A 25,152-nucleotide genomic window follows, 5' to 3' on the forward strand; every position below is an offset into this window, starting at 1 on the left:
CAGACGTCTGGTCAAGGTCATTGACCTTATTTGTTTGGAGAAGAAGAAACTGAGCAAAAGCAATGTTTTTCTTCTGCGAAGGCAAACATGATAAACTACACTTTTCCCCATTGTTGGCCCAGGTAAAAGACTGCAGTCATCATAGTTGTAAACATGTTACAAAACTAGAGACTTGTAACCCAATATCAGTCAACTTGTGATGTGAACTGTAAATAAAACACTATCAACACAAATAAATAATTAATACATATCTGCCCACTGGTTACTCTGTCTTGAAGCCATTAGTATGGAATGTGCTGTTCTGCCTGTTGAATAAAACTTGTCAGAACTGTTTACTGTGTTTAGAGCACTGAATACATTGTCATTTATTAGGGGTCAGACATACATTTTCTACCTCCATGGTGTAACTAACACATAGATGTATTACTTGTGTTAGCCTCTACCAGACTTTGGAAAGAGTAAGAAATTGGGCAAATAGACAGATAACATGCCAGGGGGATTGCAAAAGGGTACAGTTTGCTGCTCCCAAGTGGACCAACTCCCCAGCACGTTATCTCTCTATTTGGCCAATTTCTACTCTTGCCAGCCGCTTCCCAAAGCCTGGAAGCTATATCTGTCATGATCAGGTAATAATGAATGTGACTCTGTTTGGTTAATGTACTTTGGTGCAAAATTTATTCAAAGTCTTCAAAGCCACAATCTCACCCATTACAAATTTGCTACAGATCGGTTGCAGTCATCATTCACACCGTAATATATTCTCTATTCTTTAGAATGGCACCATTTTAGGTCTTATACAGATCTTTGATCTGAATGATATCATTTTCTCCTCTTTATAACAATTTTTTTCTCATAACAATACTTGTGACAGCATTTACATTATCATGTTCAAATCTGTCATTACTAACAGACACATTTACAATTCCTGTGAAAACGTCCGCAACATACAGAAATCTCTTGAATTATAGCTATACAAAAAAGTATGCTTTTCCCTTTACAAAATGATCCCACAAAAGAGCAACAATGATGATAAAAGAATTTAGATTTAGGCCCCATACCCACTAGCATAAAATTGTCCGGATTAAACCGAACTGATTCGCTTTGATTTGGCTTCGATCCGGCCTGACGCTGGATCGATTCGGCTTGATCCAGACAATTTCATCCTAGTGGCAAAAGGGCCTTAGCATGCCCGTAGCCAGGATTTTGAATGGGGGAGTTCTTCCCACTGCTTGAGGGGACCTTGAGAGCTGTAGGCGCGAGGTTCCTTGGGGGATCAGGGGAAATTTTGAAAAATGAACCTTATAAAATGGCATTTCGTGCATTTTTGAGAGGATTTCAAAGAAAAAATCAGAGATAAATTTTTATTCAATGACAAAGGAAGCAGTTTTTCTACGATTCCAGTCTATCTTTTCAAGAAAAATCTAGGACTTTTACATAAAAAGTGGACCAAAAAGTGGACCTTTGAGCCTTGTGGGGGGTTCTTCCGAACTGGCTACGGGCATGTTTAGTCTCTTGTCCCCTAGAAAAGCCCAAACCATTTTTTCCTGGGCTGCTCCTTCTTCTCAGTCTCCTGTCGTCTGTCATACCCCTCTTCCACATCAAACTCCTCGGACCGGCTGTCCATCCCGACGGGTTGCCAGGGGAGACAGGCGGTGGCCGTGTCCAGCGGGACGACGCTTAAAAGGTTGTTCTCCTGCTTCAGGATCCCGAAGGACGAGAGGAACTGGACGGCCTCGTCGGCGTGGAACCTGATCTGACTGCCGGTCTTCTCCAACACCCACTTCTCTATGTCCTTCTCCAGGGCGCCTATCGCAGCGCCACCTGGTAAAATACAACGGAATTGCATCAAGGCAAAGTCAGGGGATACTGCCTTGAGCAACAGTGCATGTCTGCTGCATGATCAAGGTCTAAATTGTCTGATATGTATAGCTCATGAGAGCCACCTGGCAAAAGATATCAGAATTGCAATATGCACTGGTCATGAGTGCCACATTGGACAGAAGAATGGCATTTCACCATGACAACTTATGAGTGCCACCCATGAGAAAAAAGTGAAATTACATGTACAACCTATTGAACTCATGAGCAGCATCCACAACAAGTATGTCATTTCTACAGTTTCTTGCTCACTTGATCTTTTTTGTGGGACAGTAGTTACCTAAACTATGGCGAAAATTTTGGACCATTCACCATTGATTCATACTGGTGATAAAGTACAGGGTATTCATATGTATATGTTAAGAATAACCTGCTGGGCATATCACTTGTCAAAACAATTCCATTAGACTAAGACATATTCAGTCCCTTCAGAAAATTTCCACTACAGAAAATTTCTAAGGGCTTTGTCCTGCATATGACTCTAGGTTTGTCAACGCCTGAATTTACAGAAAAGTGCTGCTGACAGCTCTCTCTATGTATGGTGTTCTACTCACCTGGTGCGTCTGTGCCTGCCCCAGCAGACTGGTAGCTGAGGAGAAACGTGTACACCAGCAGGGTTTCCTTCACAGACTCGTCTTCGGCCCGGTCCACCAGCAGTGTCAGCAGGCCCCTGTTGTTGGCGATGTTCCGGTAGTACAGGGTCTTCGACAGCTCGGCGAGGTAGCGCATGTGCCGGTTCTTGTACGAGGACCAGGTGCGCGCGGCGATCAGGCCGGACACGCCGCCCACGATCAGCGACCAGTTGACCTGATACGACGCCATGACGGTAACTAGCTTGATGAGCATGCCGAGACTTGTGATGCCCACGCTGAAGTACAGGAACGCCTGGTCGAATTGGCTCATACGAACCTTTGCTTCGGGTAAAACCTGCTCTAAGGCGTTGATGGGAATGTCCTTAAAGGCCTTCAGGGTGAGTTTACCATCCTTGTTGTGTCGGACGGCAACCACTAACCTCTTGAAGGTTTCCTGGGCCTGTGGTTCCACGTTTTTGCTCCGCGTGACCAGACGACCGAGGGCTGCAAGCAGCCGCTTGGCCAGAGGGACCGGGACGGGTGGCCGCACCTCCTTACCAAGCGCCCAGAAGCGAAGGATGTCGTACCTGGTGGCATCAACTCGCACCTGTAGGAAAGCAAACATGTACAAAGGATCTGTGAATGATTTCATCAGGTTGGTGAATGATTGGATAGCAAAGGTCATTATTCACAACCACATACTTTGGGAGCGCACTAACATCAGTGCACAGTGAACCAGCAACACCTAGCCTCTATGCACAGTTAACCAGTAAAACCTACAACTAGCTTCAGTTCACAGTTCACCAGTAACACCTAGCCTTGGTGTACAATGAAACAGTAACACCTAGATTAAGTGCAGTACACGACTTCCCTGATCACCAGCCAACCTTGCTCCTAACCATGGTTGGGGGGAGTTTGGCAGTGTTTGGGAGGCCATATGTAGCAAAGAGTGACAGTTTGCACTCTTCAAATGGTTTTCCGTTCTTACATGAACTCACCATGACCCCATCGCCAGCCTGGTGCTCCTGTAGAGCCACCTCCACCACAGGTTTGGGCAACTCGTGGAAGTTTGCCTTCTCCATGACGATGGCCAGCTTCTGTAACAACCAGAACTCGTTCTCGGCGCGCTCCCGACGGTTCCACTGCCGCGTGCTGATCGTGTCTTTGTCGGGGTTCAGAGGGTCAAAGAGGGCCTGGTGGGAAAGAAATTGTCAGCTAACAAGTAATTAGAAAAACCTGTATTTTCTGAAGACATAATTGATGCAATTACAGCTAGAGCTCACTCAGGTGTACCTAGCCTTGATCAGACCGGTGCTGGAGTACGGTCACGTGCTCTTAGTTGGCTGCAGCAAACAACAGGAGCTGGCTATTGAGAGAGTCCAACGGCGGGCTTTACGGATCATCTCTCTGGGTGGAAGAAGGGAGGTACCTTCCCACACTCAGGGAACGACGAGAACTGGCAGCCGTGAAGCTTCTCAAAGCCATGCTAAATGCAGACCATCCCCTCCATGACTTGGTGGAGGGACTGACGAGCACGGGGAGACCCTGAAGGAACGCGGGTGGACTCAGGGTTCCCATGGCAAGAACCTCCAGACTGCAGAGGTCATTTCTGCATCAAGCCATCAGACTCTCTAATAATCAATAGCAGACCTAGTGTTGCTTTTTTTATGTTGTACATACTGTAATTGTTATGAATCTGTATGTCCTGTTTGTACCCTCGTTGTATATGTAATGGTCAGCGCAATTCAGCAGTCCATATTGTTCTTTATGTACTGCTGCTAGGCTGACCACTGTCTGAATAAAGAAAGAAAATAAAAAAAATAGACACATCATTTAGCAAAATACAGCAACCTACCAGTAGATACATGTGTACTGACTGCCTCATGTGTCGGAAGACACAGCAGGAGCCCCTAAGTCTAAGTACGATCTACTAGTAAGTTATATACCTGAGATCTAGATACATTTTCCATTGTATCCATCCTGTAGACTTGCTGTATATACTACATACAGCAAGTCTACAGGATGTTGAGGATTGTTATGCATACTATATAATATAGTATAGTACTAGTCATCCTAACAACCCTCTTTTGAACAGTATCACACAATGTAGGTGTAGAGCTAACATCCACAAAAGTACTGTCCTGTGTAGTCAGGCCCAGGCAGAAACTGACCTTAAGCTCAGTGAGTGTTCCATGATAGGTGGTGACCACGGCACTGTCCAGAGCCTGGAAGAACTTGTCAAACTTGACCTTCTCCCTGCTGGTCAGCAGGCCTGGGTGCTGGACCAGGTGCTGAATGAGCGAGCGGCGCGTGATGGGGATGAAACGCTCCACATACCTGATACCAGCCCAGAAAAGAACAAGAAATAGTCATGAAGAATGAAATTAAGACTAAGCTTTAACTTCCAACACATAGATTACAGAATTGGGACTTACCCAAATTTTCGGTTGACTCCATCAACCTTGTTCACGGAATGGACCCGTCTACTCTTGGAACGTGATGTCAGAGACACGTGACAGTAGTAGTGGGTCATACATGCTAGATAACTTGTGTCGCCCCCCATCTCTGTTCAGGGTAGGTCTGTGAGCTCTTAGTCTTATGTAGACCGCCTCCTTTCATAATGACTTGTACCAACACAGATGAACTTTCATGCTGAGAAATAGCCATGCCTTCAAGTACCAGAGGTATCAACCAAGGACTGAGGTGTTCAAAAATTCATTCTTTCCTAGAACTATCGCAGAGTGGAACTCACTGTCGCATGTAAAGTAGGGGCATTATCATTAGATAGCTTTAAACAATTTTTAGAGTTAGATGTTTGTGTGTTAGGTGTAACAAGTCATTTGGTATAATGTAGCCAGCTGCCACCGTGCCATGTGCCTGTGAAGCTAGTGTGTTATGCCGAAGGGCGGTAATACCGGCTATACAGATACAGAAGCTGGTGTGTTACACTGAAGGGCACTTATACCGGCTATACAGATACAGAAGCTGGTGTGTTATGCCTAAGGGCAGACAAACCAGCTATACAGATACAGAAGCTGGTGTGTTAAGCCAAAGGGTGGTTATACAGGCTATACAGATACAGAAGCTGGTGTGTTAAGCCAAAGGGTGGTTATACCGACTATACAGATACAGAAGCTGGTGTGTTATGCCGAAGGACGGTAATACCGGCTATATACAGATACAGAAGCTGGTGTGTTGCACTGAAGGGCAGTTATACCGGCTATACAGATACAGAAGCTGGTGTGTTATGCTGAAGGGCAGTTATACCGGCTATACAGATACAGAAGCTGGCATGTTACGCCAAAGGGCAGTTATACCGGCTATACAGATACAGAAGCTGGCGTGTTACGCCAAAGGGCAGTTATACCGGCTATACAGATACAGAAGCTGGTGTGTTATGCTGAAGGGCAGTTATACCGGCTATACAGATACAGAAGCTGGTGTGTTATGCTGAAGCAGTTATACCGGTCATACAGATACAGAAGCTGGTGTGTTACGCCGAAGGGCGGTTATACCAGTTACTAGTATACAGATACAGAAGCTAGTGTGTTACGCCAAAGGGTGGTTATACCGGCTATACAGATACAGAAGATGGTGTGCTACGCCGAAGGGCGGTTACACCAGCTATACAGATACAGAAACTGGTGTATTATGGCGAGGGGCGGTAACAATGGCTATGCAGATACAGAAACTGGTGTATTACAATGTATGGCGAAGGGCGGTTATACCAGTTATACAGATACAGATACGTACTCATCCTGACGTAACACCAAGCGTGACAGCTCCTCCTTTGTCAGGTCAGCTCGGGACAGCTGGATCTGTGGGGCGGGGGGTTTCGCGGGAGGGGGTGGGGGGACAGCGGAGGGGGGTACTTGGGCAGATGTCTCATAGGTTGATGGCTTCCCCTTAGGATCTGCATCAGGTGTAACTTTTGACTCAGGGATTTTTGCTGTAGAGTCTGTAGTTTTGTCTGCTGTTGTTGCTACAGATGCAGTGCTGTCCTTTTGCTGTTTGGTGCTGTCTTTTTGCTGTGTGGCGCTGTCCTTTTGCTGTACACTGCTGCTAGCTTGCTGTTGGGCATCACCTTTGTCAAAGTACCCGGCAAGGTTTTCTGAGGTCTGGAACTTAGTGTCTTTCTTCGAGGCTGTGTCTTTATCAGTTGATGTGCTGTATTGTAGGAATACTAGGTTGTATCTTGGACTTGGCCTATACACCTAAACAAAAGATAAACCAAAAGGTTAATTCAAAAGTGAATTGATACATGTTGTAGGGGGCATTGCTATATTGACCTCCCAATCCTACCTACGATTGTGCCTGATAAATGATGATGCACATGATATCTACCTCTTAGCAATATTCTACATTGTACATGGGCATATCTAAGGCTTAATGCTCTGAATTTTTTTTTGGCATCATTCGTCCAACAAATCATAAATCATTACATAATTTCTGTTCTCATAATGTCATTATGGTACCCTCAAACTATATTTTGTGGCGGCATGTGGGGAGGGGGTTGGGAAAAAAAGAACAAAAAGGGAGGGAGCAACTTAGCCAAGGATATCAAACGTTTACGTCATACTTAACACTATCCTTGACCCTAGTTCTATTGAAAGTCCAAAATAACAGGAACAAAATAAGTATATAGTACATTGTGTCTGATTTTTGTTGACACAAGTTACCGGGCCAGCTTGTAAAAGCCCAGACAGTGGAGGCCTTCAAGGCCGGGCTTCTGGCCGCGCAGCCATAGTCCGTCGCACCCCCCCCCCCTCTCAGTGATACCCCAGTAGGGGTGGTTAGAGAGTACTCAAGAAGAAGAAGAAGAAGAAGACACACCCCCAACTGATCATGAAAATTCCGTGCAACCTGTTACCCTGTAACCCTGTCTCAATGTGGTCCTGTGGGTAATGTCAGCACCTAAAACCCCATACTTCCATTGCACACCAGCCCAAACCACACTCTAAGCTACCAAAATACAGTTCAGATACCTGCACTAACGGCCGAACCGCCAAAGCCCGCCCCAACGAAAATTTCAGACAGGACAGCGCCATCTTGAATTGGGCTCGATAGGTTTGGGCTATACCACATTAAATAAGGGGTAGAAAGTGCAAAGGGTTGTAATGAGTGCGATAGTTCTGAAGAGTACAGGGTGAACTTCAGAGATAATTTATTTCAATTGTGAAATATAGGGTCTAAGAATAGTTCTAATCGTTGGGATATAAGAGGGTTTAAAAATGGATGTCTGAGACCATAACTCCCCTAAATGTTTTAGAATAGTCCATTTTTCCCGCCACGGTGACCTCACGGGGTCACCGGTCAGCCCTAAGGGTGCAATATCCTCTACAATATCCTGTTCAACAAACAAAAGTCCGTTTGTGGCAGTTTTGCAGACAGAGAAAGCCTCTGTCATTTGCTTCTGACCACGAGGAGGTCGAGACCTATCTGTGCATCAGACGCCAAGTTTACTGATCCTATCCTTGCTTACATCCAAGTTGATTAACTTACAGGTGAGTACGAACTTTGAAGGGCCTTTGAACGAAGAGGTGACTACATCAGATGTAGGCCATAATTGTACAAAGTGCACAAAACAAGACGACTTGGCAGATTAGACTTACTAGAATAGAATCCTCGACTCAGTAGAAAACAATTTTTGCGTGCCGATTTCAACCAAGGCTCAGTTAACAAGTATCACAGGCACTACATGTTTTACGTTCTTCCCGTAGTAAGTGAAATATGTACACATAATAACATTTATAGCTGGGATAAAACAGTGGTCTTTGGGGAGGGGCACGGCACGCTGTTCAAACACAAGAAACAATTAACGTAAGAATTCAGATAGCAAGCACAAGCTTGGCCGATTTACCGTATGATTTATGATTACATGTTGTAGCCTCTGCCAGGCTTCGGGAGGCAGCTGGAAAGAGTAGAAATCGGCCACTATGATAGAGAGATAACATGCCAGGGGAGTTTGTCTGCAAAAGGTTCTCTCCCAGCAGACAAACTCCCCTGGCATGTTATCTCTCTATCTGACCGATTTCTACTCTTTCCAGCCGCCTCCCGAAGCCTGGTAGAGGCTATACATGTTGCACATCCAGAAAAATGTACTGGCTAAAGTTTCCATGGTACCGTAATAATACCAGTTAGCAATGTACATGTAAAACACTCCTGTTTTGGAGTCCCTTCGTCTGAGGCCATGTTGATTTGATAATATGGATGACATCCGCGCGCGCATTAATATTCGGTCGTTTAAAAAAAGTTTTCTACCATAATATAAATCATACAAAACAGTAGCAAAATGAGCAAATACATAACTGTGTTACCTTCAGTTGCAAACAAAAACCAATATCGTAGAATACCAAAATCAAACGAAAATGTAAAGAAATGAATCTGAAGAATAGATTATTCACCATACCATACTGTGTGCCATTTGTTCAACCTTCAAGACCACGTAGATTTCATAATGAAAGCAATTTTTTTGCCAAACTTTTTTTTTTAATTTGCACGCTCGCATCAGTTTGGGGGTTCCCAGAGGATGTCATCCATATAATCAAATCAACATGGCCTGAGTCATTTCTTAGTATCTGGTGTCAATCAGAAGTCTACATATTGTTTTTTAAATTCTGTATCTTTTTTATCAACAGCCATTGCTGTAAATTGTATCATATGGTTTGTTCGTTACAGAAGTGTTTCTAGCTGTCGTTACTATGGCAACAAATGGCAGTGGCTCCAAAGATCCTGCTGCAGGACCTTATCACCAATTCGGGTGCAGGGTAGCACCAAATTGGCCACCCGAGTTACCATTTACCCCCTACGGGCAGCCAATGGTGACAGGCAGCCAATGGTTACAGGGGGCCAATGTAGACCCCCCTTGCCCCCTACCCTGGGTGCCAGACTCATTTCGGGCCGCTAGCCGTTTCCCTCCGGTAGCTAGAAGTCCCTCGCCGGCCTGTTCAAATTACCGCTACGGGGGAGTCGAGCCCGGGGGGAGTTTGGCTGGCCCTACAACGTTGTCTGGCACCCAGGGTACCTGCCCCCGAGAATCTGCTTGGGAGATTGCCAATAAACCCTACCAGTGTGGGGAGTGCAACAAACGGTTTATGGAGAGGAGTAATCTGGAGAATCACAAGCGGACTCACACGGGTGAGAAACCCTACAAGTGTGAGGAGTGCGGTAAGGTGTTCGGTCAGCTGGGTGGTCTGACAAGACACAAGAAGATTCACACAGGAGAGAGACCCTTCGCGTGTGGGAGATGCAGCAAGCAGTTCAGTAGGCTGTGTCATTTAAAGACTCACATGCGGACTCACACAGGTGAGAAACCCTACAAGTGTGAGGAATGCGGCAGGCAGTTAAGTGATCAGCGCGAACTAAAGAACCACATACGTATTCACACAGGCGAGAAACCCTACATGTGTGACCAGTGTGGCAGACAGTTCAGTCGACTGCGTTGTATGAAGGTGCACATGCAAACTCATACAGGAGAAAAACCTTACAGTTGTGAGGAATGCGGCAGGCAGTTTGCTACCATGCATGCACTAACATCTCACAAGCGGACTCACACAGGTGAGAAACCTTACAAATGTGACGTATGCAGCAGGCAATGCAGGAACACAGGTCAACTGAAGATTCACAAGCGGACCCACACAGGGGAGAAACCCTACAGGTGTGAGATGTGTGGTAAACAGTTCAGTACACATGGTACACTGAAGTGTCACATGCAAACTCACACTGACGAGAGACCCTACAGGTGTGAGGAGTGTGGTAAGCTGTTTAGGGATTTATCTGGTCTGAAGGTACACATGCGAATTCACACGGGAGAGAAACCCTACGCTTGTGAGCAGTGCGGCAGGCAGTTCAGTCAGAGGGGGAATCTAAAGACTCACATGCGGACTCACAACAAGAAACAGTCCCCAACAAAGTGTTGAAGTAGAGATATTGGAAACAGGTCATCTGCAGGGCTAGGGACAATTGAAAAACTGAAGTACGTGTATAACAACTTACTGCAAGAAAGAAGAAGATCGGTTAATAAGCAATACCAGTAGAAAGGAACCAGAGGGCCAATATTTGTAAGGCAGAGTGCAAAACCTGTCACCCTTCTGGTGTTAAGATACATCAAGTAAGACAATATCATCTGCTTGTGAATGGTGGTAGTTCACTCTAACATCAGTTGACACTTGTGCTTAGCAAGCAGTCATGGATCAGCTCAGTCAGTTGGTAAAAAGCTGACTCACATAAGAGAGTAAGCTTGAAATGTACTTGCTTATATTTTGTTGTTTTAACATTTCTTTAGTAGTATAAGGTTGTTTATATTTAGTTAGAAGTAGTCTAGAAGTATGGCTTTCGCCAGTCACTGTTAATATTATATAAGTTGGTTCTGTATCTCTTACTCTTTCTAGTTTTTATTCATCTGTTGCTGTTACGTATTGTTGTTTACAGCGAGTTGTTAAATATGCTTTAGTAACATTACACATTTATATAGAATGTATACGTATACGTAACGATCTCTAGTGACATTTTATAGTAATCACAGAACCAGCACAGATTATAGCTTTACATTTGTAAGTTGTTCAAGTTATGTACAGTAAGTTATTAATGTATGACACATACAATATGACACATATTTGTAGAATCAAATGTAACAAGTCACCGTAATACTCAAACCAGCACACATTATAACTTTTGTACCTTTGTAAGTTGTTGAAGTTGTTTGTTTTGCGCATAAAAGTTACTTGACTTATATCCATTTGTTTGCCACTTACTTTGTCCCGACAAACATTCAAACAAAAATCTCGCAGACAACTCCGCCCCACTCTTCATTGGAACTGCCAAGTCCCGGTCATTAATTTACACTGAAAACCAGACACCCCAAGAATTGTTCCACAAGACTTGGCAACCTTACAGGTGTGAGGAATAGTACTTACTTACACTGCAGAATGTACAGTGGATACCAGTGGATTACGCAGTACAACGCCGTAACACACATGGATATAAACTGTTTTAGTAGGGCCATCTCCTGTCATCGATTTTCTGCTGCAATATATTGATGAAATGTGCAAATGTTTGGCCAACGGAAAAGAAACTCAGCAGATAGAATAAAGGGACCGTTTTTAAAAAAACTAGAAGGTTTATCCAGCCGACGTTTCGGTAACTGTCTGTTACCAATTCCTCATGGCAAATCTGACGAAGGTGACTTGCCAACCTGATGAAACTATATATAGCTATTCACAGGAGAACCTCAGCAGAGTAAATACTAGTAGACTCTTTATTGTATTCAGCCAACGTTTCGGTGACCGTCTGTCATCTTCCTCAGGACAATTCTGACAGGTTCACATTGCACTGCAGTACAGGTGCACTGAATAAAAGACGTGGTTGTGTAGAAAGAGTCTCTTCACTCAGTGAGGAGAACCTTAGCAGCTGTCTTGTATTCGTACCTAGTACCTCAATTGTATCAGCCTTTTAAATTTCTAAAGCAGTATAGTATGTTTTTTGACTGAACTACTTCTTTATTTTATTTTGTTTTATTTTGTTTTATTTTATTTATTTTTTATTTTATTTTATTTTATTTTATTTTATTTTATTTTATTTTATTTTATTTTATTTTATTTTATTTTATTTTATTTTATTTTATTTTATTTTATTTTATTTTATTTTATTTTATTTTATTTTATTTTATTTTATTTTATTTTATTTTATGTTAATTCAATTGTAACAAGACCATACATTGGGCACCCAGGTAGCATGGCTGATTTCGGGTGCCAAACAATACAAAGATTAAACATACATAATATAACATACTAATACAGTAAACTAACAAGTACGACATTAAGCTAAAATCAATCAATTAACAATATAAACTTACAACAGACTTAAGTACAAAGCATAATAAAAGTATTCAATCTTCTTGTATGAGCTGTTAGTAAAATGAAAGTTTCATTTAGGACTTACACACAACCTCTCTTCGAATGAGGCACTTGATATCTAATACAGAGATTCGGATTCTTCTTCTTTCCTGGAAGCCCAATAATTGGTTCCCATGGGTGTCTGCGTGTCCATGGAGCACAAATGGCCCGAGACTCTCATTGCTAAGCCGACCATGATTGTTCCGGGTGCCGCCAGGCTTTTAACTCAATTACGTAGCGACAGTCGACACTGCCCATCCAATAAATACAGTTACGCTTGCCACGGCCAATAGAGTATGGTGTCTTGAGGTCACATCTAGTCTAATATCTCAAGCCCCACAACAGATGAACTTGATTTTCATTTCAAACTTCATTTTTAGCATGAGCAGCGCCATTCCGGATCCCGTATATGTGACCATGGACGTTAAGAAATGAGTTGCGGAGCATTAAAATGATCTCATCTCAACCTTAAACCATTTCAAACCTTATTGAATTAAGTGACCCCGTAAACATAAAGAAAAACACATACTTGCCATGTCAAATCTGTCAATATATGATAGATAGATAGATAGATAACCGCATTACTATTGCACTTCATCGTTGTGATTAAAAATGATAAACAAAATATTCTGATAGCAACTTTTGCTTGCTGAAAATCATGCTGCACATGAATATGGCTTGTCCTGAAAGGTCATTTTACCGAATCTTTTTCACTATGTCCAAGTTGAGTTGGAATGATGCTTAGACAAATGGCCATAGTGTCGTCATGGTCCGGTCAGCGTTCGCACAATATCGGGATTGAAAATGCAAATCAGGGCCACTATTGCTTTATACGCAATTGGACATAATATTGGGGACCGTACAATATTGGCAAAGCACGTCAGCGGAGTAGAAATATTGCCCGAGAGCTCATTTCTTTAGTGTGTGGGATAATCAATTAAGCATGATTGAACTGGTGGAAGGACCAGGCTAGCCGCACAGCAGTCGTGTGGGCCATGGGTAAGAAGACCATGCCATGGGGCGGAACGAATCGTGAATCTTCGACTTCAGGAAAGCATTTGGGCCTTCTTTACAATATGCTGCGTACTGTTGATTAACTAGATCTACATTTGATGCTACCAGAGGAGGCAGCATAACCAAATGGATGTTTTATCTTATTTTCCCAAACTGTGACCATTTGGATAGGTAAGTACATGTACTATGTTATCAAATGGTTCAAACTCGCATAGATGTCTGTGCTTGTGGCAGTCATTGTACATCGTTTTAGAAATAGAAACAATCATGCATATGAGATTATTTGTAAAACATTTCATATGTAGGAAAATAATGTCGTTATTTGTTATGCTATTTCTAAAATTTTATTTGAATGAAAAGGAGTGGACAACACAAGACTTAGAGTGTATATTTGCCAATGGTAAGCATTACATGTTGCGTATGACATGTACCATTGCTACCATGTACACCTTTACAGCAACACAATTTATAATGATCTATCTATCGACGTTTCAGAAGCTCTGTATTTGCTACATGTCAACATTTATTGTTTCAGTTGTAGTCTCTTTACATTCATGTCCAAACGCCTAGAAACACCATAGAACTGACAGATTGCCAATTGATCATACTAGCTCTATGACCCTTTCTTAGAACCAAAAAGACTAGATATGTCACACTTTGCTCCATATGAAACGTCTCTTTGCTGTCAGTATACTGACATGAGTGACGTTGTCTTGCTTTTCACGATGGCCGAGTTAATATTCATGTATTAGCACATACAACATAGCCGTTTTCGTCGCAATCTTAACATAGCACACAAGCGTATGCAGTTTACATTTGATAGCCTTCAATATTGTTACCACGTCCTCCCAAATACATGATTGATGAATGAATCATATTAAATAAAGTCCACCACGGACCTAATGATATTACTGATCTATTCATAGCTGCTCGGCAAAGCTATAGCTAAAGGAAAGGCTCTGCTTGCAATGACTCTTGTATGATACTCATATAGACTCAATAATGCAAGGTTTTGGGAAGTGAATTGAAGTTCTATGTCTCTTGGTATTGGACTTCATTGTAGAATGGGTACCTTCTCATTGTTGTGAGAAAAGGCCCTTTCTAGGCCTTGATTAAAAAGTTAATGATTGTTAATGGCCATTTCTAATAAAGAATGCTTTCGTCGATGAAGGTTAGACATCCAGGTAATACGGTGCGCCAAAAAGCAGTTACTCAAGCAATCGGATATGATTTTGGAAACGGTCAGATAGTTTCAGCTAGTGGATACATTGTATTCTAGCATATCCAGTTGCTTGAGTAACTGCTTTTTGGCGTAAAGAATACTTTCCTTTGTATCATTTCGTAGTTTGGATGGCCATCCAAGCACGTTTAAAAATTAATGGTTTGAGGCATCCGAATTTCCAAACACACATCAGCAATGATTGACCAAATTCAGAAAAATGACGCCTTATAATCCACCTACATAATGTAATAACTTGACTCCACAAATTTAAACAACGTTAACATAACGTATATTACTAATACATACCTCCTGTGTTTTTGCGACCTATATTGCCATTATATGCATTTATCGACCACGCACATGTCATCAACCTGATTGCTTTCGCCTCTTAGTGATTTTATGGTTGTCACTGTTGCAACGGCCAGCAATGCAGTTTGAAATGACGATATGTTAATGTTGTCCTCAAATTGTGCGGAAATTGTACAGTAGTCTTCACGTTTTTTTGCGTTTATGCAATTTAGTTGCTGTGGAATTCAGAATTAAATGTACAAATGTACATATATAATGAAGATATGAAGATATCAATTCTGGACCCTACACATTTTTTTTGTGATTTTATTATTAGCCCCTTTGTGAATTGAAAAAAAAGGTGACCGAAATGATTACATCAAGTAAACTAAAATAAAAAGAGTTAGAAGAGCGGAGTTAAGTCGATAGGTTTTTACTAAAACCAAAGACATTATGTAGAGATGTCCTTGATCAAACCAAGCAATGGTGATGAGAGGTAGATGCATATACAATTTTAGAAGTACCTGACGTTTCCTGTAAGAAAGCAAATGCTTCCTTATCTTTTGCGTCAGCTGAAGAAGGTGCCCTGTATGAAAGCAAAATGATTCCTTATCTTTGGCCGAAGAAGGTGGCCAGTTAGTTTTACTAAAGCAAGGACATTATGTAGAGATGTCCTTGACCAAACCTAGTAATGGTGACGAGAGGTAGATGCATTACAAAATTTTATGAGTACCTGACGTTTCCTGTAAGAAAGCAAAATTTTTCCTTATCTTTGGCCGAAGAAGGCGTCCTGTTAGCCCATGCCGATCTCCGAAGCTTAGCGATGGTCTGTTTGATTTAAGAAAGTGCGTAACTGTTACACAACCAGCTCACTGATGTATGAGCCATTAGGGAAATCGGCGACTGTGCACCCACGCGTGAGGCTTGGCACACCGAGACCGTCCGAGACCCATTCACGGGAATGGATTCATTTAATTTGGGAGAAAATTAAAGGGCTGGGCTGCGGGGCATTGTCTATTCGTGGAACGGGCTGCCACTGTGGTACCTTTTCTATGTGAGGATGTTTTCGTGCTTTAGAGAAGGTACAATGTTGCGTTTTGTAGGTGTGTGATGTTGCGGTATGGATCCTGCTCCCATGAGAGAGGTGGAGTTTGGCTGTCTGAGCTGTAATCTGCTGTTATCTACCTTTCCAGTGGTGAAGATCGGCATTCGAGATGACAAATGGCCTTGCTCCGGTCTCCGGCTGCATGAATCAACGTCGCCATCGTTAGGAAAGATCGTTTGAGGGGTCCGCAGAGCTTCCACAGAGGAACGGTCTGGCCGAGCAAGCATGCAGGTTGACTCAGGATGGGTGGCCGTCTGTACCGTGTACCTTGTTCACCTGCTGCCGGACAAGGTGACGAGTTTCCCCGCGGACATACGGACGTCTCCCATGCCTACAGCAGACTCAGGTCTCTTCGTGCCCAGAGGCGTGTGGATGGAAGCTAACCACAGAAAAATTCCGACAAAAGACCTGATGACAACGGTCTATGCTGAAGATATTTACTTCGAGCCAACAGACAAACCATTGGAGAACGAGACACAACAAGAAGAGAACGTGACAAATCCTTCAAGATCAAAAGAAGCCAAGGGTCAAACGTCTGAAGATACATCTAGTGGGGATTATAACGTGGGGATTGGTCGTCCGGATTTGCATATTCCGAGGCCATCTTTGCCTACGAGATTCGACACGCCCAGGGACATGAAACGGGGAAATTCCCGGTTACGGCATTCTCATAACGGTTTCACCGCTACCACCAGACCTACACAGATGACATCAGGTACAAACTCCCACGTAACTGTGCCTAGATCTGGTATCACTGAGTGGGAAAGGTCTAAGTCTTACGACGGGTCACGACAAGGCGACGGAAATGGTACACGTGGAGTAAGACTGAAGACGACGGCAACGACCAGGAGAGGCAGAGGCCGGAGTACCGGCCACGGGTCTATGATGGCCGCCTCTCGCCGCGTCGTGAGACGAGGGGACATCGTCGGGTCTGGATACTACGAGAAAGGCTTACAGGATTCCCACGTCGCTGTCGTTACTGCAGAAGAAGAAATGCCTGCTACCCAGATCCCTATCAAGGCTACAAAGAGCTCGCGTGTCCCGAACAAGGACTTCCAATGCCCCGACGATTACTGCGAGAACAACGGTATCTGCACGGTGATTAAAGGACAGCCGAGGTGCGCGTGTCTGCCCACGTTTGCCGGGGACCGCTGCCAGGAATTCGTCGGCGGCATGATCGTCAACTTCTCCGTCAACGAGCCCGTCTTCGCGTCGGTTCGGATCTGGTGGGAGATCGACATCCGCTACCCGATCTCGGGATTCCAGCTGGATTGCTACATGCAGGGGTTAGACTACGAGTTTAAATACTCCGTTCAACTGGACGCTTTCACCAGGAACTTTACGCTGGAGGGCCTTCACCCCGATGTGAACTACCGGGCGTGCGTGTCGCCCATTGCCGACGGGATGGTACGAGTGCCCGTGAACTTCGATAACTGCAAGGACTTCTCCATCGCCGAACCCTGGGAGGAGGCGGAGAAGAGAGTGGCCATCATTTCTGACTCCGCCATATGGATTCTGCTGCTGCTTGTGTTCTTGACAGTGTACGCCGCGTCCAGATACTGTCGGCAGTGGTGATTGCTATTGAATCTGCAATAAATCTGTTACGATAGAACTAGAGTTAGAATATTATCATGAAAGTTCATCTGTGCTGGTAGTTACATGTTTAAAGTTAAAACTTTTGATCCAACACCAATAATTCTCTCACCTAGAGCTTTCGACCAGTCACTCTGGTCTTCCTCAGTAGACTGACCCAGTGAAGCTTGTCACGTGGCTTCCTTGAAGTGTGACGTCGACATTGAACCGCGACGGGGGCCGACATCGTCTACCAGATACCTTTGACCCAGTGTTGACGTCACACTTCAAGGAAGCCACGTGACAAGCTTCACTGGGTCAGTCTACTGAGGAAGACCAGAGTGACTGGTCGAAAGCTCTAGGTGAGAGAATTATTGGTGTTGGATCAAATGTTTTAACTTTAAACATAGAGTTAGAATATGATTAAAAATTTCTACGCCTATGGTGTTAGATTAACAACGCTTCTAATTCGCTGCTTTTGTCATATTCCCTGCAACATGTCAGAAGTAGGTAATCATCGTGATAATCATGTCCCAAACTGCGATATTGTTTCATCAAATAAAACCTAAAAACGTTTGGCTTTGCGTACTATGTATTAGGTAGTTGGAAAATCATTTTCATAACCTTTGCACATACCTATTCGTTCACATGCATATGACTTGTTTTTTTCATGTTTCGCATATCTATTGTTATCTACAAACAGATAAAACATTTTCAACTGCGGATTTCATATTTCAAAGCACGTCGTTACTACGATGCATGTACATTGATTTCTTAGAAACGAATCGATAACTGGAACAGTACTTTAGAGATTAACAGCTGCGTTACATTTTTCAGTAGTAGAGCAAGCTACCGCTTCGGGGCCAACACCATTACGGTTTACTCCAAACTCGCATTAAAAACTTCCAGGCACTTCAATCCAGTCTTGAGAGTTTATTCGCGGTTTGAAATATTGCCTGCTACAAATCTGAGTGTTATTGATGCTTAAGTGTGGATGAAGTTCTTTCTTAAATTGATAGGTGTCGCTTCGTATAGTTCGGACCATATCGGGTGGCCAGGGCTAGCATACAGTATACAGTAGTCGACAGTATTATATATATATAAGTTGTCTACAACCCAACTTCCTGTATGTGTGTGTGTGTGTGTGTGTGTGTGTGTGTGTGTGTGTGTGTGTGTGTGTGTGTGTGTGTGTGTGTGCATGTGTCAGTGTGTGTGTGTACATGTGTGTCAGTGTGTGTGTGTGTGTGTGCGTGTGTATGTGTCAGTGTGTGCGTGCGTGTGTGTGTGTGTGTGCGCGCGCGCGTGTGTGTGTGTGTGTGTGTGCGTGCGTGTGTGTGTGCGTGTGTATATGTGCGTGCGTGTGTGTGTGTGCGTGTGTGTGTGTGTGCGCGCGCAGGCGTGTGTGTGTGTGCGTGTGTGTGTTGCAGTCATTCATAGCAAAATATTGACGAGTTTCCTTTTTCCGTATTTAGATTATATGAGCAATTTTGCTTGACTTGTCTTGATCATTCAATTTCCCCCGTCCTTTCTCGTGTCGTGTGATGACTCAATTAACAAGTAAGGATTACATGAAAGCCTGGACAGCAATTAGGACGTTGTCGTCGTTCTTACTGAATAATGCATCGATCTTTTAGACATTATGAATGAATGAATGAAAGACGTTTGTGCTCTAAGAGGTTGTGGATAAACAGGTCGTGGATAAACAGAGCAAAAGGGAACCCCTCTGATTTCTATACAATGTGCAGTCAACTACAAAGTGGCATTCATCTTCAATATTATCTAGATTACAGAATTGGCAGATCCTTTGCTGTAGAGGAGTGCGGTTGTGTCTGTACACATTTCCCCTGCTAATTTCATAGTCACAATAGGTAAGAACGTAAACAAGTCAAAGGTACAGCCGTATAACGTTTTACGTCCTTGCGTCACGTCGTTAAACCTCGGCTGTCACACAGCTGCAGGGCCCGGATCCATCACTGTGGGACCGTACCTTTAGGCCACAGCAAGTCATTTTCATGGATGACATCAGCACGCGCGCATCTGTACTTATATCTACATCGTTACTAAGAAGTGAGAAGAAGCCAAATTATCGTAATTATTAGACTATATGTCCATAGTACATAGAATTAGCGCTAGCTTGTACATTGTATATATTCACTACAAACTGTGACGTCTTTCCTGTGACCTGTATGAACCCAGTGCGTATTTGTGTACAATAAAGGTCTTCATTCATTAATTTTCTCTTGATTTTTGAAGAAAAAAAAACAAGAAATTTTGTTGCCCTCTGACAGTAATCAACATGCCGAAATGGGCAAAGATGTCTATTACCATGCCGGAACGTGGATGGTAGATACATATGAAGAGAGGAGACAAGACAAGACAAGACAAGACAAGGCTCTGATTGTATGTTTTATCCTTTACTTTGATGCAGTCATGTGTTTCATTCCTTTTATGTATGTGATGTTCTTCTGGAGTCTGCGGAGGATGTCATCCATAAAATTTACGTGCTATGGCCTTAGGCCATGTTGATTTGATTATAAGGATGACATCCGCGAACCCATGAATTTTCGGCCGTTTCCAAAAGAAAGAGTTTTCAACCATACTGTAAATCGTACAAAACAGTTGCAAAATGAGCAAATCTATACCGTAAGTTGCAAAAAAAAAAGAAAATTGGAAAACGATACCAATGTCGTAGAATGCCAAAATCAAACAAAAAAGACGAAAATGTAAAGAAATGAATTTGAAGAGTAGATTATTCGCCATACCATACTCTGTGTCATTTGTTCAACCTTTATGATCACATAGATTTCATAATGCAAGCATCGTTTTTTTATGCCAAACTTTTTTTATTCGCACGCTCGCATCGGTTTTGGGGTTCCCAGAGGATGTCATCCATATAATTAAATCAACATGGCCTTACGTAAACCTGCCCGTTCCGGTTCTCCACCCCTCGCGATGACTGATGTCACGGTCCGCTGTGTTTTACCAGCAGATGAGAGCCCGGGTCAAATGTCAAACCGAACGTCATTGGTCGTTGCATCCAAGGCCAACGACCAATCGCGTGTAAAGGCAATGACATCATCCGCCGGCGGTGGCCTTTTGTTTCCGGTGAATGCCTGAATGAAAACCGTTAGAATTCAAAATCGTACACACGTGATGCAGAACATATGATCTCACGTCACGGTACATTGAGGAGATGTTGCGGAAACATAAAGGCTACAAATTTCCATGTCGTGTTCATACATACATGCAGAAACAAGATAGGGCACGGCGTTTTTAAGCTGTTGGACATGGTACATCATGCATTTCTTCAAAAGAACCAAACCATGTAGATGCAGAGTTGCCCTTTTTCTGCTCTCTAGTCTAAATGCCACATCCCCTGTCTCTAGAATTTTGCAATTGTAAGCCAACATTTGTTGCTTGGTGATATGGATATTGTATCACCATTTCCATTTAATGTATCTTTTTTTTCAAAACCTATCTCTACTAGTCACGTATTCAGCACAGACATCAATTTCTTAACAATATTTGGTATTTGGTAATGCCGCATCCCCTCTCTCTAGAATGCAATTGCAATTGTAAGCCAACATTTGTTGCTTGATGATATGGATATTCTATCCCCATTTCCATTTAATATATCCAACATCTTTTTTTCAAAACCTATCTCAACTAGTCACGTATTCAGCACAAATATCAATTTCTTAACAATATTTGGTATTTGGTAATGCCACATCCCCTCTCTCTAGAATTTTGCAATTGTAAGTCAACATTTGTTGCTTGATGATATGGATATTCTATCCCCATTTCCATTTAATATATCCAACATCTTTTTTTCAAAACCTATCTCAACTAGTCACGTATTCAGCACAAACATCAATTTCTTAACAATATTTGGTAATGAGTGTTGGGAATAATAATTGATTTTTGTAACGATATTCCGCCCCACGTATCTTCGGCTTTTATAAATGACTCAGGGCGATGCATATGTTTTTCCACGACATTGAATGACTGGATCATAACGATCGCATCGTCCCCTGCCATGTGAAGATCATTTCAATACTGGGAGTCGGACCCTATAGACGATATCCATCAGTCACCACTTGGGATTCTGTCTTCGATTTTACGATAAGACAGTGGAAGGGCCAAGCCAGAACCGGGTCACGTAAAGATCAGTAAACGGTGTTTGTTTCCGAATAACCTCCGCCGAGACCGAGGATAATCTACCAGGTAAGGTTCATTGTGTTTTTGTTCCTAAGCCTGTTTCACTGCGGTATTGATATCTGATATGACGTTACTGTATCATATCATAGTTAGCACGTTTTCTTGTCTCTAGCGTCCCTCCTTTGGCCCCATCGTTTAACAAACGTTAACATTTTCCCTTGCTTAGTAAGGTGGAAATTTGTGTTGCAAGCGACAGGTACAGCCTTTTAGAAACGTATTATTGATTTTTTAAAAACCTCTTTGGGGGAACTACTAGTATGTAAATCTGTTTTTAAGAACAGATAGATGTTACTGGGGGCCTGTGAGGCGATTGGGGGTTAGTAGATGGTGAGGAAGAAGAGGGAGAGGGTTGGAGTGTGTTTCTGCGGTAACATATAAGGGGCAGCATTCACAGTATGGTAAGTTCAGTATATTTGTCATCTCAGCATACCTTTGAATCCATAACAACATTTATATTATAATTGTAAAAGTTGCAACTCTGTCAGTGACATGTTATGGTGATTTTCATCGATTGTCTGATTTAATATCAATAGACCATGTCCTGAATGACAAGACAAGATGTTGACTACATGTACCGCTAATTTCATACATCCAGGCGTGCATAGATACTATCGTCTCTGTTGCTCTTTGAACGGACTCGGAATTTCCAACCCGATATAAAAATTCGTGACTTGAATACTCTCTTGTAAACATCTTGTAATGACATAAATGACTTGGAAATTACGTCTTATCTTTCGCCTCGTCTTAAGTGATAAGGATGAGTTGATCTTCTTACATGTTCTTTACTTAAGAAGCTCGTGTACGGTTACGATAATGTTTGTCATGGTAAATTATAAGCACACACACGCACAGAATAGCTGATTCCGGTTCAGAAGACAAAATGCCAAGCAGTGAAAGATATGCAATCGTATTGTAATCACACAATGGTGAACTCACAGGCAAACGGGAATATGTCAGTGTATCGCTGCAGGTCATATATATCACCAAGGTCTATCCAAGGTGATCCATGCTTTGATATTTCATCTGCCTGCATGTCTTTTGACTGTGAAGATTAATATCATATGTAACCATCAAGGGCGTGTGCGGTGTCAAAGCTACAGCGTCGCAAAGGGGATTTGTAGAGCTGCATTAAAGGATTAGAATAGAGTGGGTTTTTTTTTTTGATAAGCCGGAATTGTAAAAAGCAAAGTTCTGGGAAACAAACAAAAAAGAGTGAAAGAAGTAGCCTCTGTAGCAGGCAAAGCTTGACGGCTGTTGAAAATCCCTGTATCTATCAGTCAGAAAACTGTAATAAGGTTCCCAAAAGTGAGCCACAAAGGCCGATTTGGAGGCTAAAGAAAGATTTTCATAATCTCTAAGCAGATCTTTTTGGGGCTGCAACGTACACAGTATCAAATTGGCAAGACAAGGCTGCATCGGTCAGAAAACTGTAATGAACCCCGCAAAAGTGAGCCACAAAGGCCAATTTGGAGGCTAAAGAAGTGTTTTCATAATCTCTAAGCAGATCTTTTTCGGGCTGCAACGTACACAGTATTAAATTGGCAAGACAGTAGCATTGGCAGGGTATCCAAATCGGATGGCAAAAAAGATACCAGTAAGAAATTAAGTCACTTACTTACTTACTTAGTTCGAGCTCCCGCTCGAACCAATCCTGAGAGTTGTCTCCAAAGCACTTTGTCCTCCATGGCCTTCTTTATCTCCCTGGTGTCCTGTAAGTTGGTGTCTTTGCGCAGATTATCCAGGAATGTTACTCTGGGTCTCCCTCTGCTCCGTTTTCCTTTTAACGGTTCCCACAGAACGAGACTTGATGCCAGGATGTCCGGGTGTCTAATGCAGTGACCGGCGATTTTCATCCTGCGTTCTCGTATTTTGTCTGTGACAGCAGGTAGATCCTGGTACAACTGTTGGTTTGTAAGTTTGAGTTGCCATGGAATGTTTAGGCAGGAAATTAAGTCAAATACGCATAAACACGTCAAAATTAAGCCGAATCCAAAACATCTGCTTGGAGAGTAGGCTTCTAGTAAAAAATGCATGTTTTAAGGCTGTCTCCTGAGGCCGATGTCTCTGCATGTTTGATTGGGAGTATCCCGACAGTGGGCAGCGGCACAATCGCACAGTGTGTGTGTGATTTACCACCTTCCAAGACACGTCCGCTGAGATTGCCTCCCGCACTGAACGATCCATTTAAATCTCGTGCGTCGCCGAGAGGTCGCTATCGTCTGAAGGAGAGGCCTGTTAACGGGGGTTTTCTTCTCAATATCGCCAAGATTACTTAGCAAGCAGATTGCCATACGATAGGTCTTTAATGTGAAGATAGAGTCTCATTGGGTAATTTTTTTAAACAAAAAAGGAAATAAAGACAGATACTAAAGACAGATTTCACCATAGAAAATTAGTAATTACAGATAAATTCCACAAGTCTCATTGGGTAATGTTTCAGAAAAAAAAAGGAAATAAAGACAGATACTAAAGGCAGATTTCACCATAGAAAATGAGTAATTACAGATAAATTCCACAAGTCTCATTGGGTAATTTTTTTAGAAAAAAAAGGAAATAAAGACAGATACTAAAGACAGATTTCACTATAGAAAATTAGTAATTACAGATAAATTCCACAAGTCCTTCTATGTGCACGTGGAGGTATAATGTTCCATGCAATTGGCTAAAATTTTCTACATTTTCCTCTTTGAGTCTCATTGGGTAATTTTGTTTAGAAAAAAAGGAAATAAAAACTGACTCTAAAGGCAGATTTCACTATAGAAAATTAGTAATTAAAGATAAATTCCACAAGTCCTTCTATGTGCACGTGGAGGTGTAATGTTCCATAAATTGGTTAAAATTTTCTACATTTTCCTCATTGAGTCTCATTGGGTAATTTTGTTAATTAATTGAAAAAAAGGAAATAAAAACTGATTTTAAAGGCAGATTTCACCATAGAAAATTAGTAATTACAATTAAATTCCACAAGTCCTTATACATGCACGTGGAGGTATAATGTTTCATGCAATTGGTTAAAATTTTCTACAGTTTCCTCTTTGAGTCTCATTGAGTAATTTTGATTAGAAAAAAAAGGAAATAAAGATAGATGCTAAAGACAGATTTCGCCATAGAAAATTAGTAATTACAGATAAATTCCACAAGTCCTCATACATGCACATGGAATTGGCTAAAATGTTCTACATTTTCCTCATTTGTGAAAAAAAAATTACATTAAGATCGGGCGAAGAGACCGACTTTAAACTGTTTTTCCTACGCCTACATATATCGATTTTCTGACAATGGAATTAAATTTTAAGAGCATCGAATATGAGAGAGACTTCCCCCCTGGCGTGTTGTCGATCAAGGACCTGTAAAATACCGGAGGCGTGTCCAACGCACGGTACATAATTG

General features: G+C 42.4%; 3 protein-coding genes across 3 annotated transcripts; 2 read left to right on the plus strand and 1 right to left on the minus strand.

Moving 5' to 3' along the window:
- Positions 1-1,519: 1,519 nt before the first annotated feature.
- Positions 1,520-7,509, minus strand: LOC109480111 (transmembrane protein 143-like). Its single transcript, XM_019782267.1, has 6 exons — positions 7,436-7,509; positions 6,204-6,664; positions 4,622-4,787; positions 3,449-3,643; positions 2,433-3,057; positions 1,520-1,821 (listed from the first exon to the last, which is right to left on the minus strand). Exons 1-6 carry the CDS (start codon positions 7,496-7,498, stop codon positions 1,520-1,522), a joined length of 1,812 nt encoding a protein of 603 aa, XP_019637826.1. The 5' UTR covers positions 7,499-7,509.
- A 1,893-nt stretch (positions 7,510-9,402) lies between these two features.
- LOC109480069 (zinc finger protein 678-like) lies at positions 9,403-10,469 on the plus strand. Its single transcript, XM_019782218.1, has one exon. It carries the CDS (start codon positions 9,545-9,547, stop codon positions 10,367-10,369), a length of 825 nt encoding a protein of 274 aa, XP_019637777.1. The 5' UTR covers positions 9,403-9,544; the 3' UTR covers positions 10,370-10,469.
- Positions 10,470-16,073: 5,604 nt separating this feature from the next.
- Positions 16,074-17,633, plus strand: LOC109480039. The gene has a single exon (XM_019782183.1). The coding sequence runs from the start codon at positions 16,198-16,200 to the stop codon at positions 17,545-17,547; it is 1,350 nt and encodes a 449-aa protein (XP_019637742.1). The 5' UTR covers positions 16,074-16,197; the 3' UTR covers positions 17,548-17,633.
- Positions 17,634-25,152: the final 7,519 nt, after the last annotated feature.

Source organism: Branchiostoma belcheri, unplaced genomic scaffold, assembly GCF_001625305.1.
Source record: "Branchiostoma belcheri isolate BF01 breed outbred unplaced genomic scaffold, Haploidv18h27 scaffold5, whole genome shotgun sequence".
Lineage (NCBI taxonomy): Eukaryota > Metazoa > Chordata > Leptocardii > Amphioxiformes > Branchiostomatidae > Branchiostoma > Branchiostoma belcheri.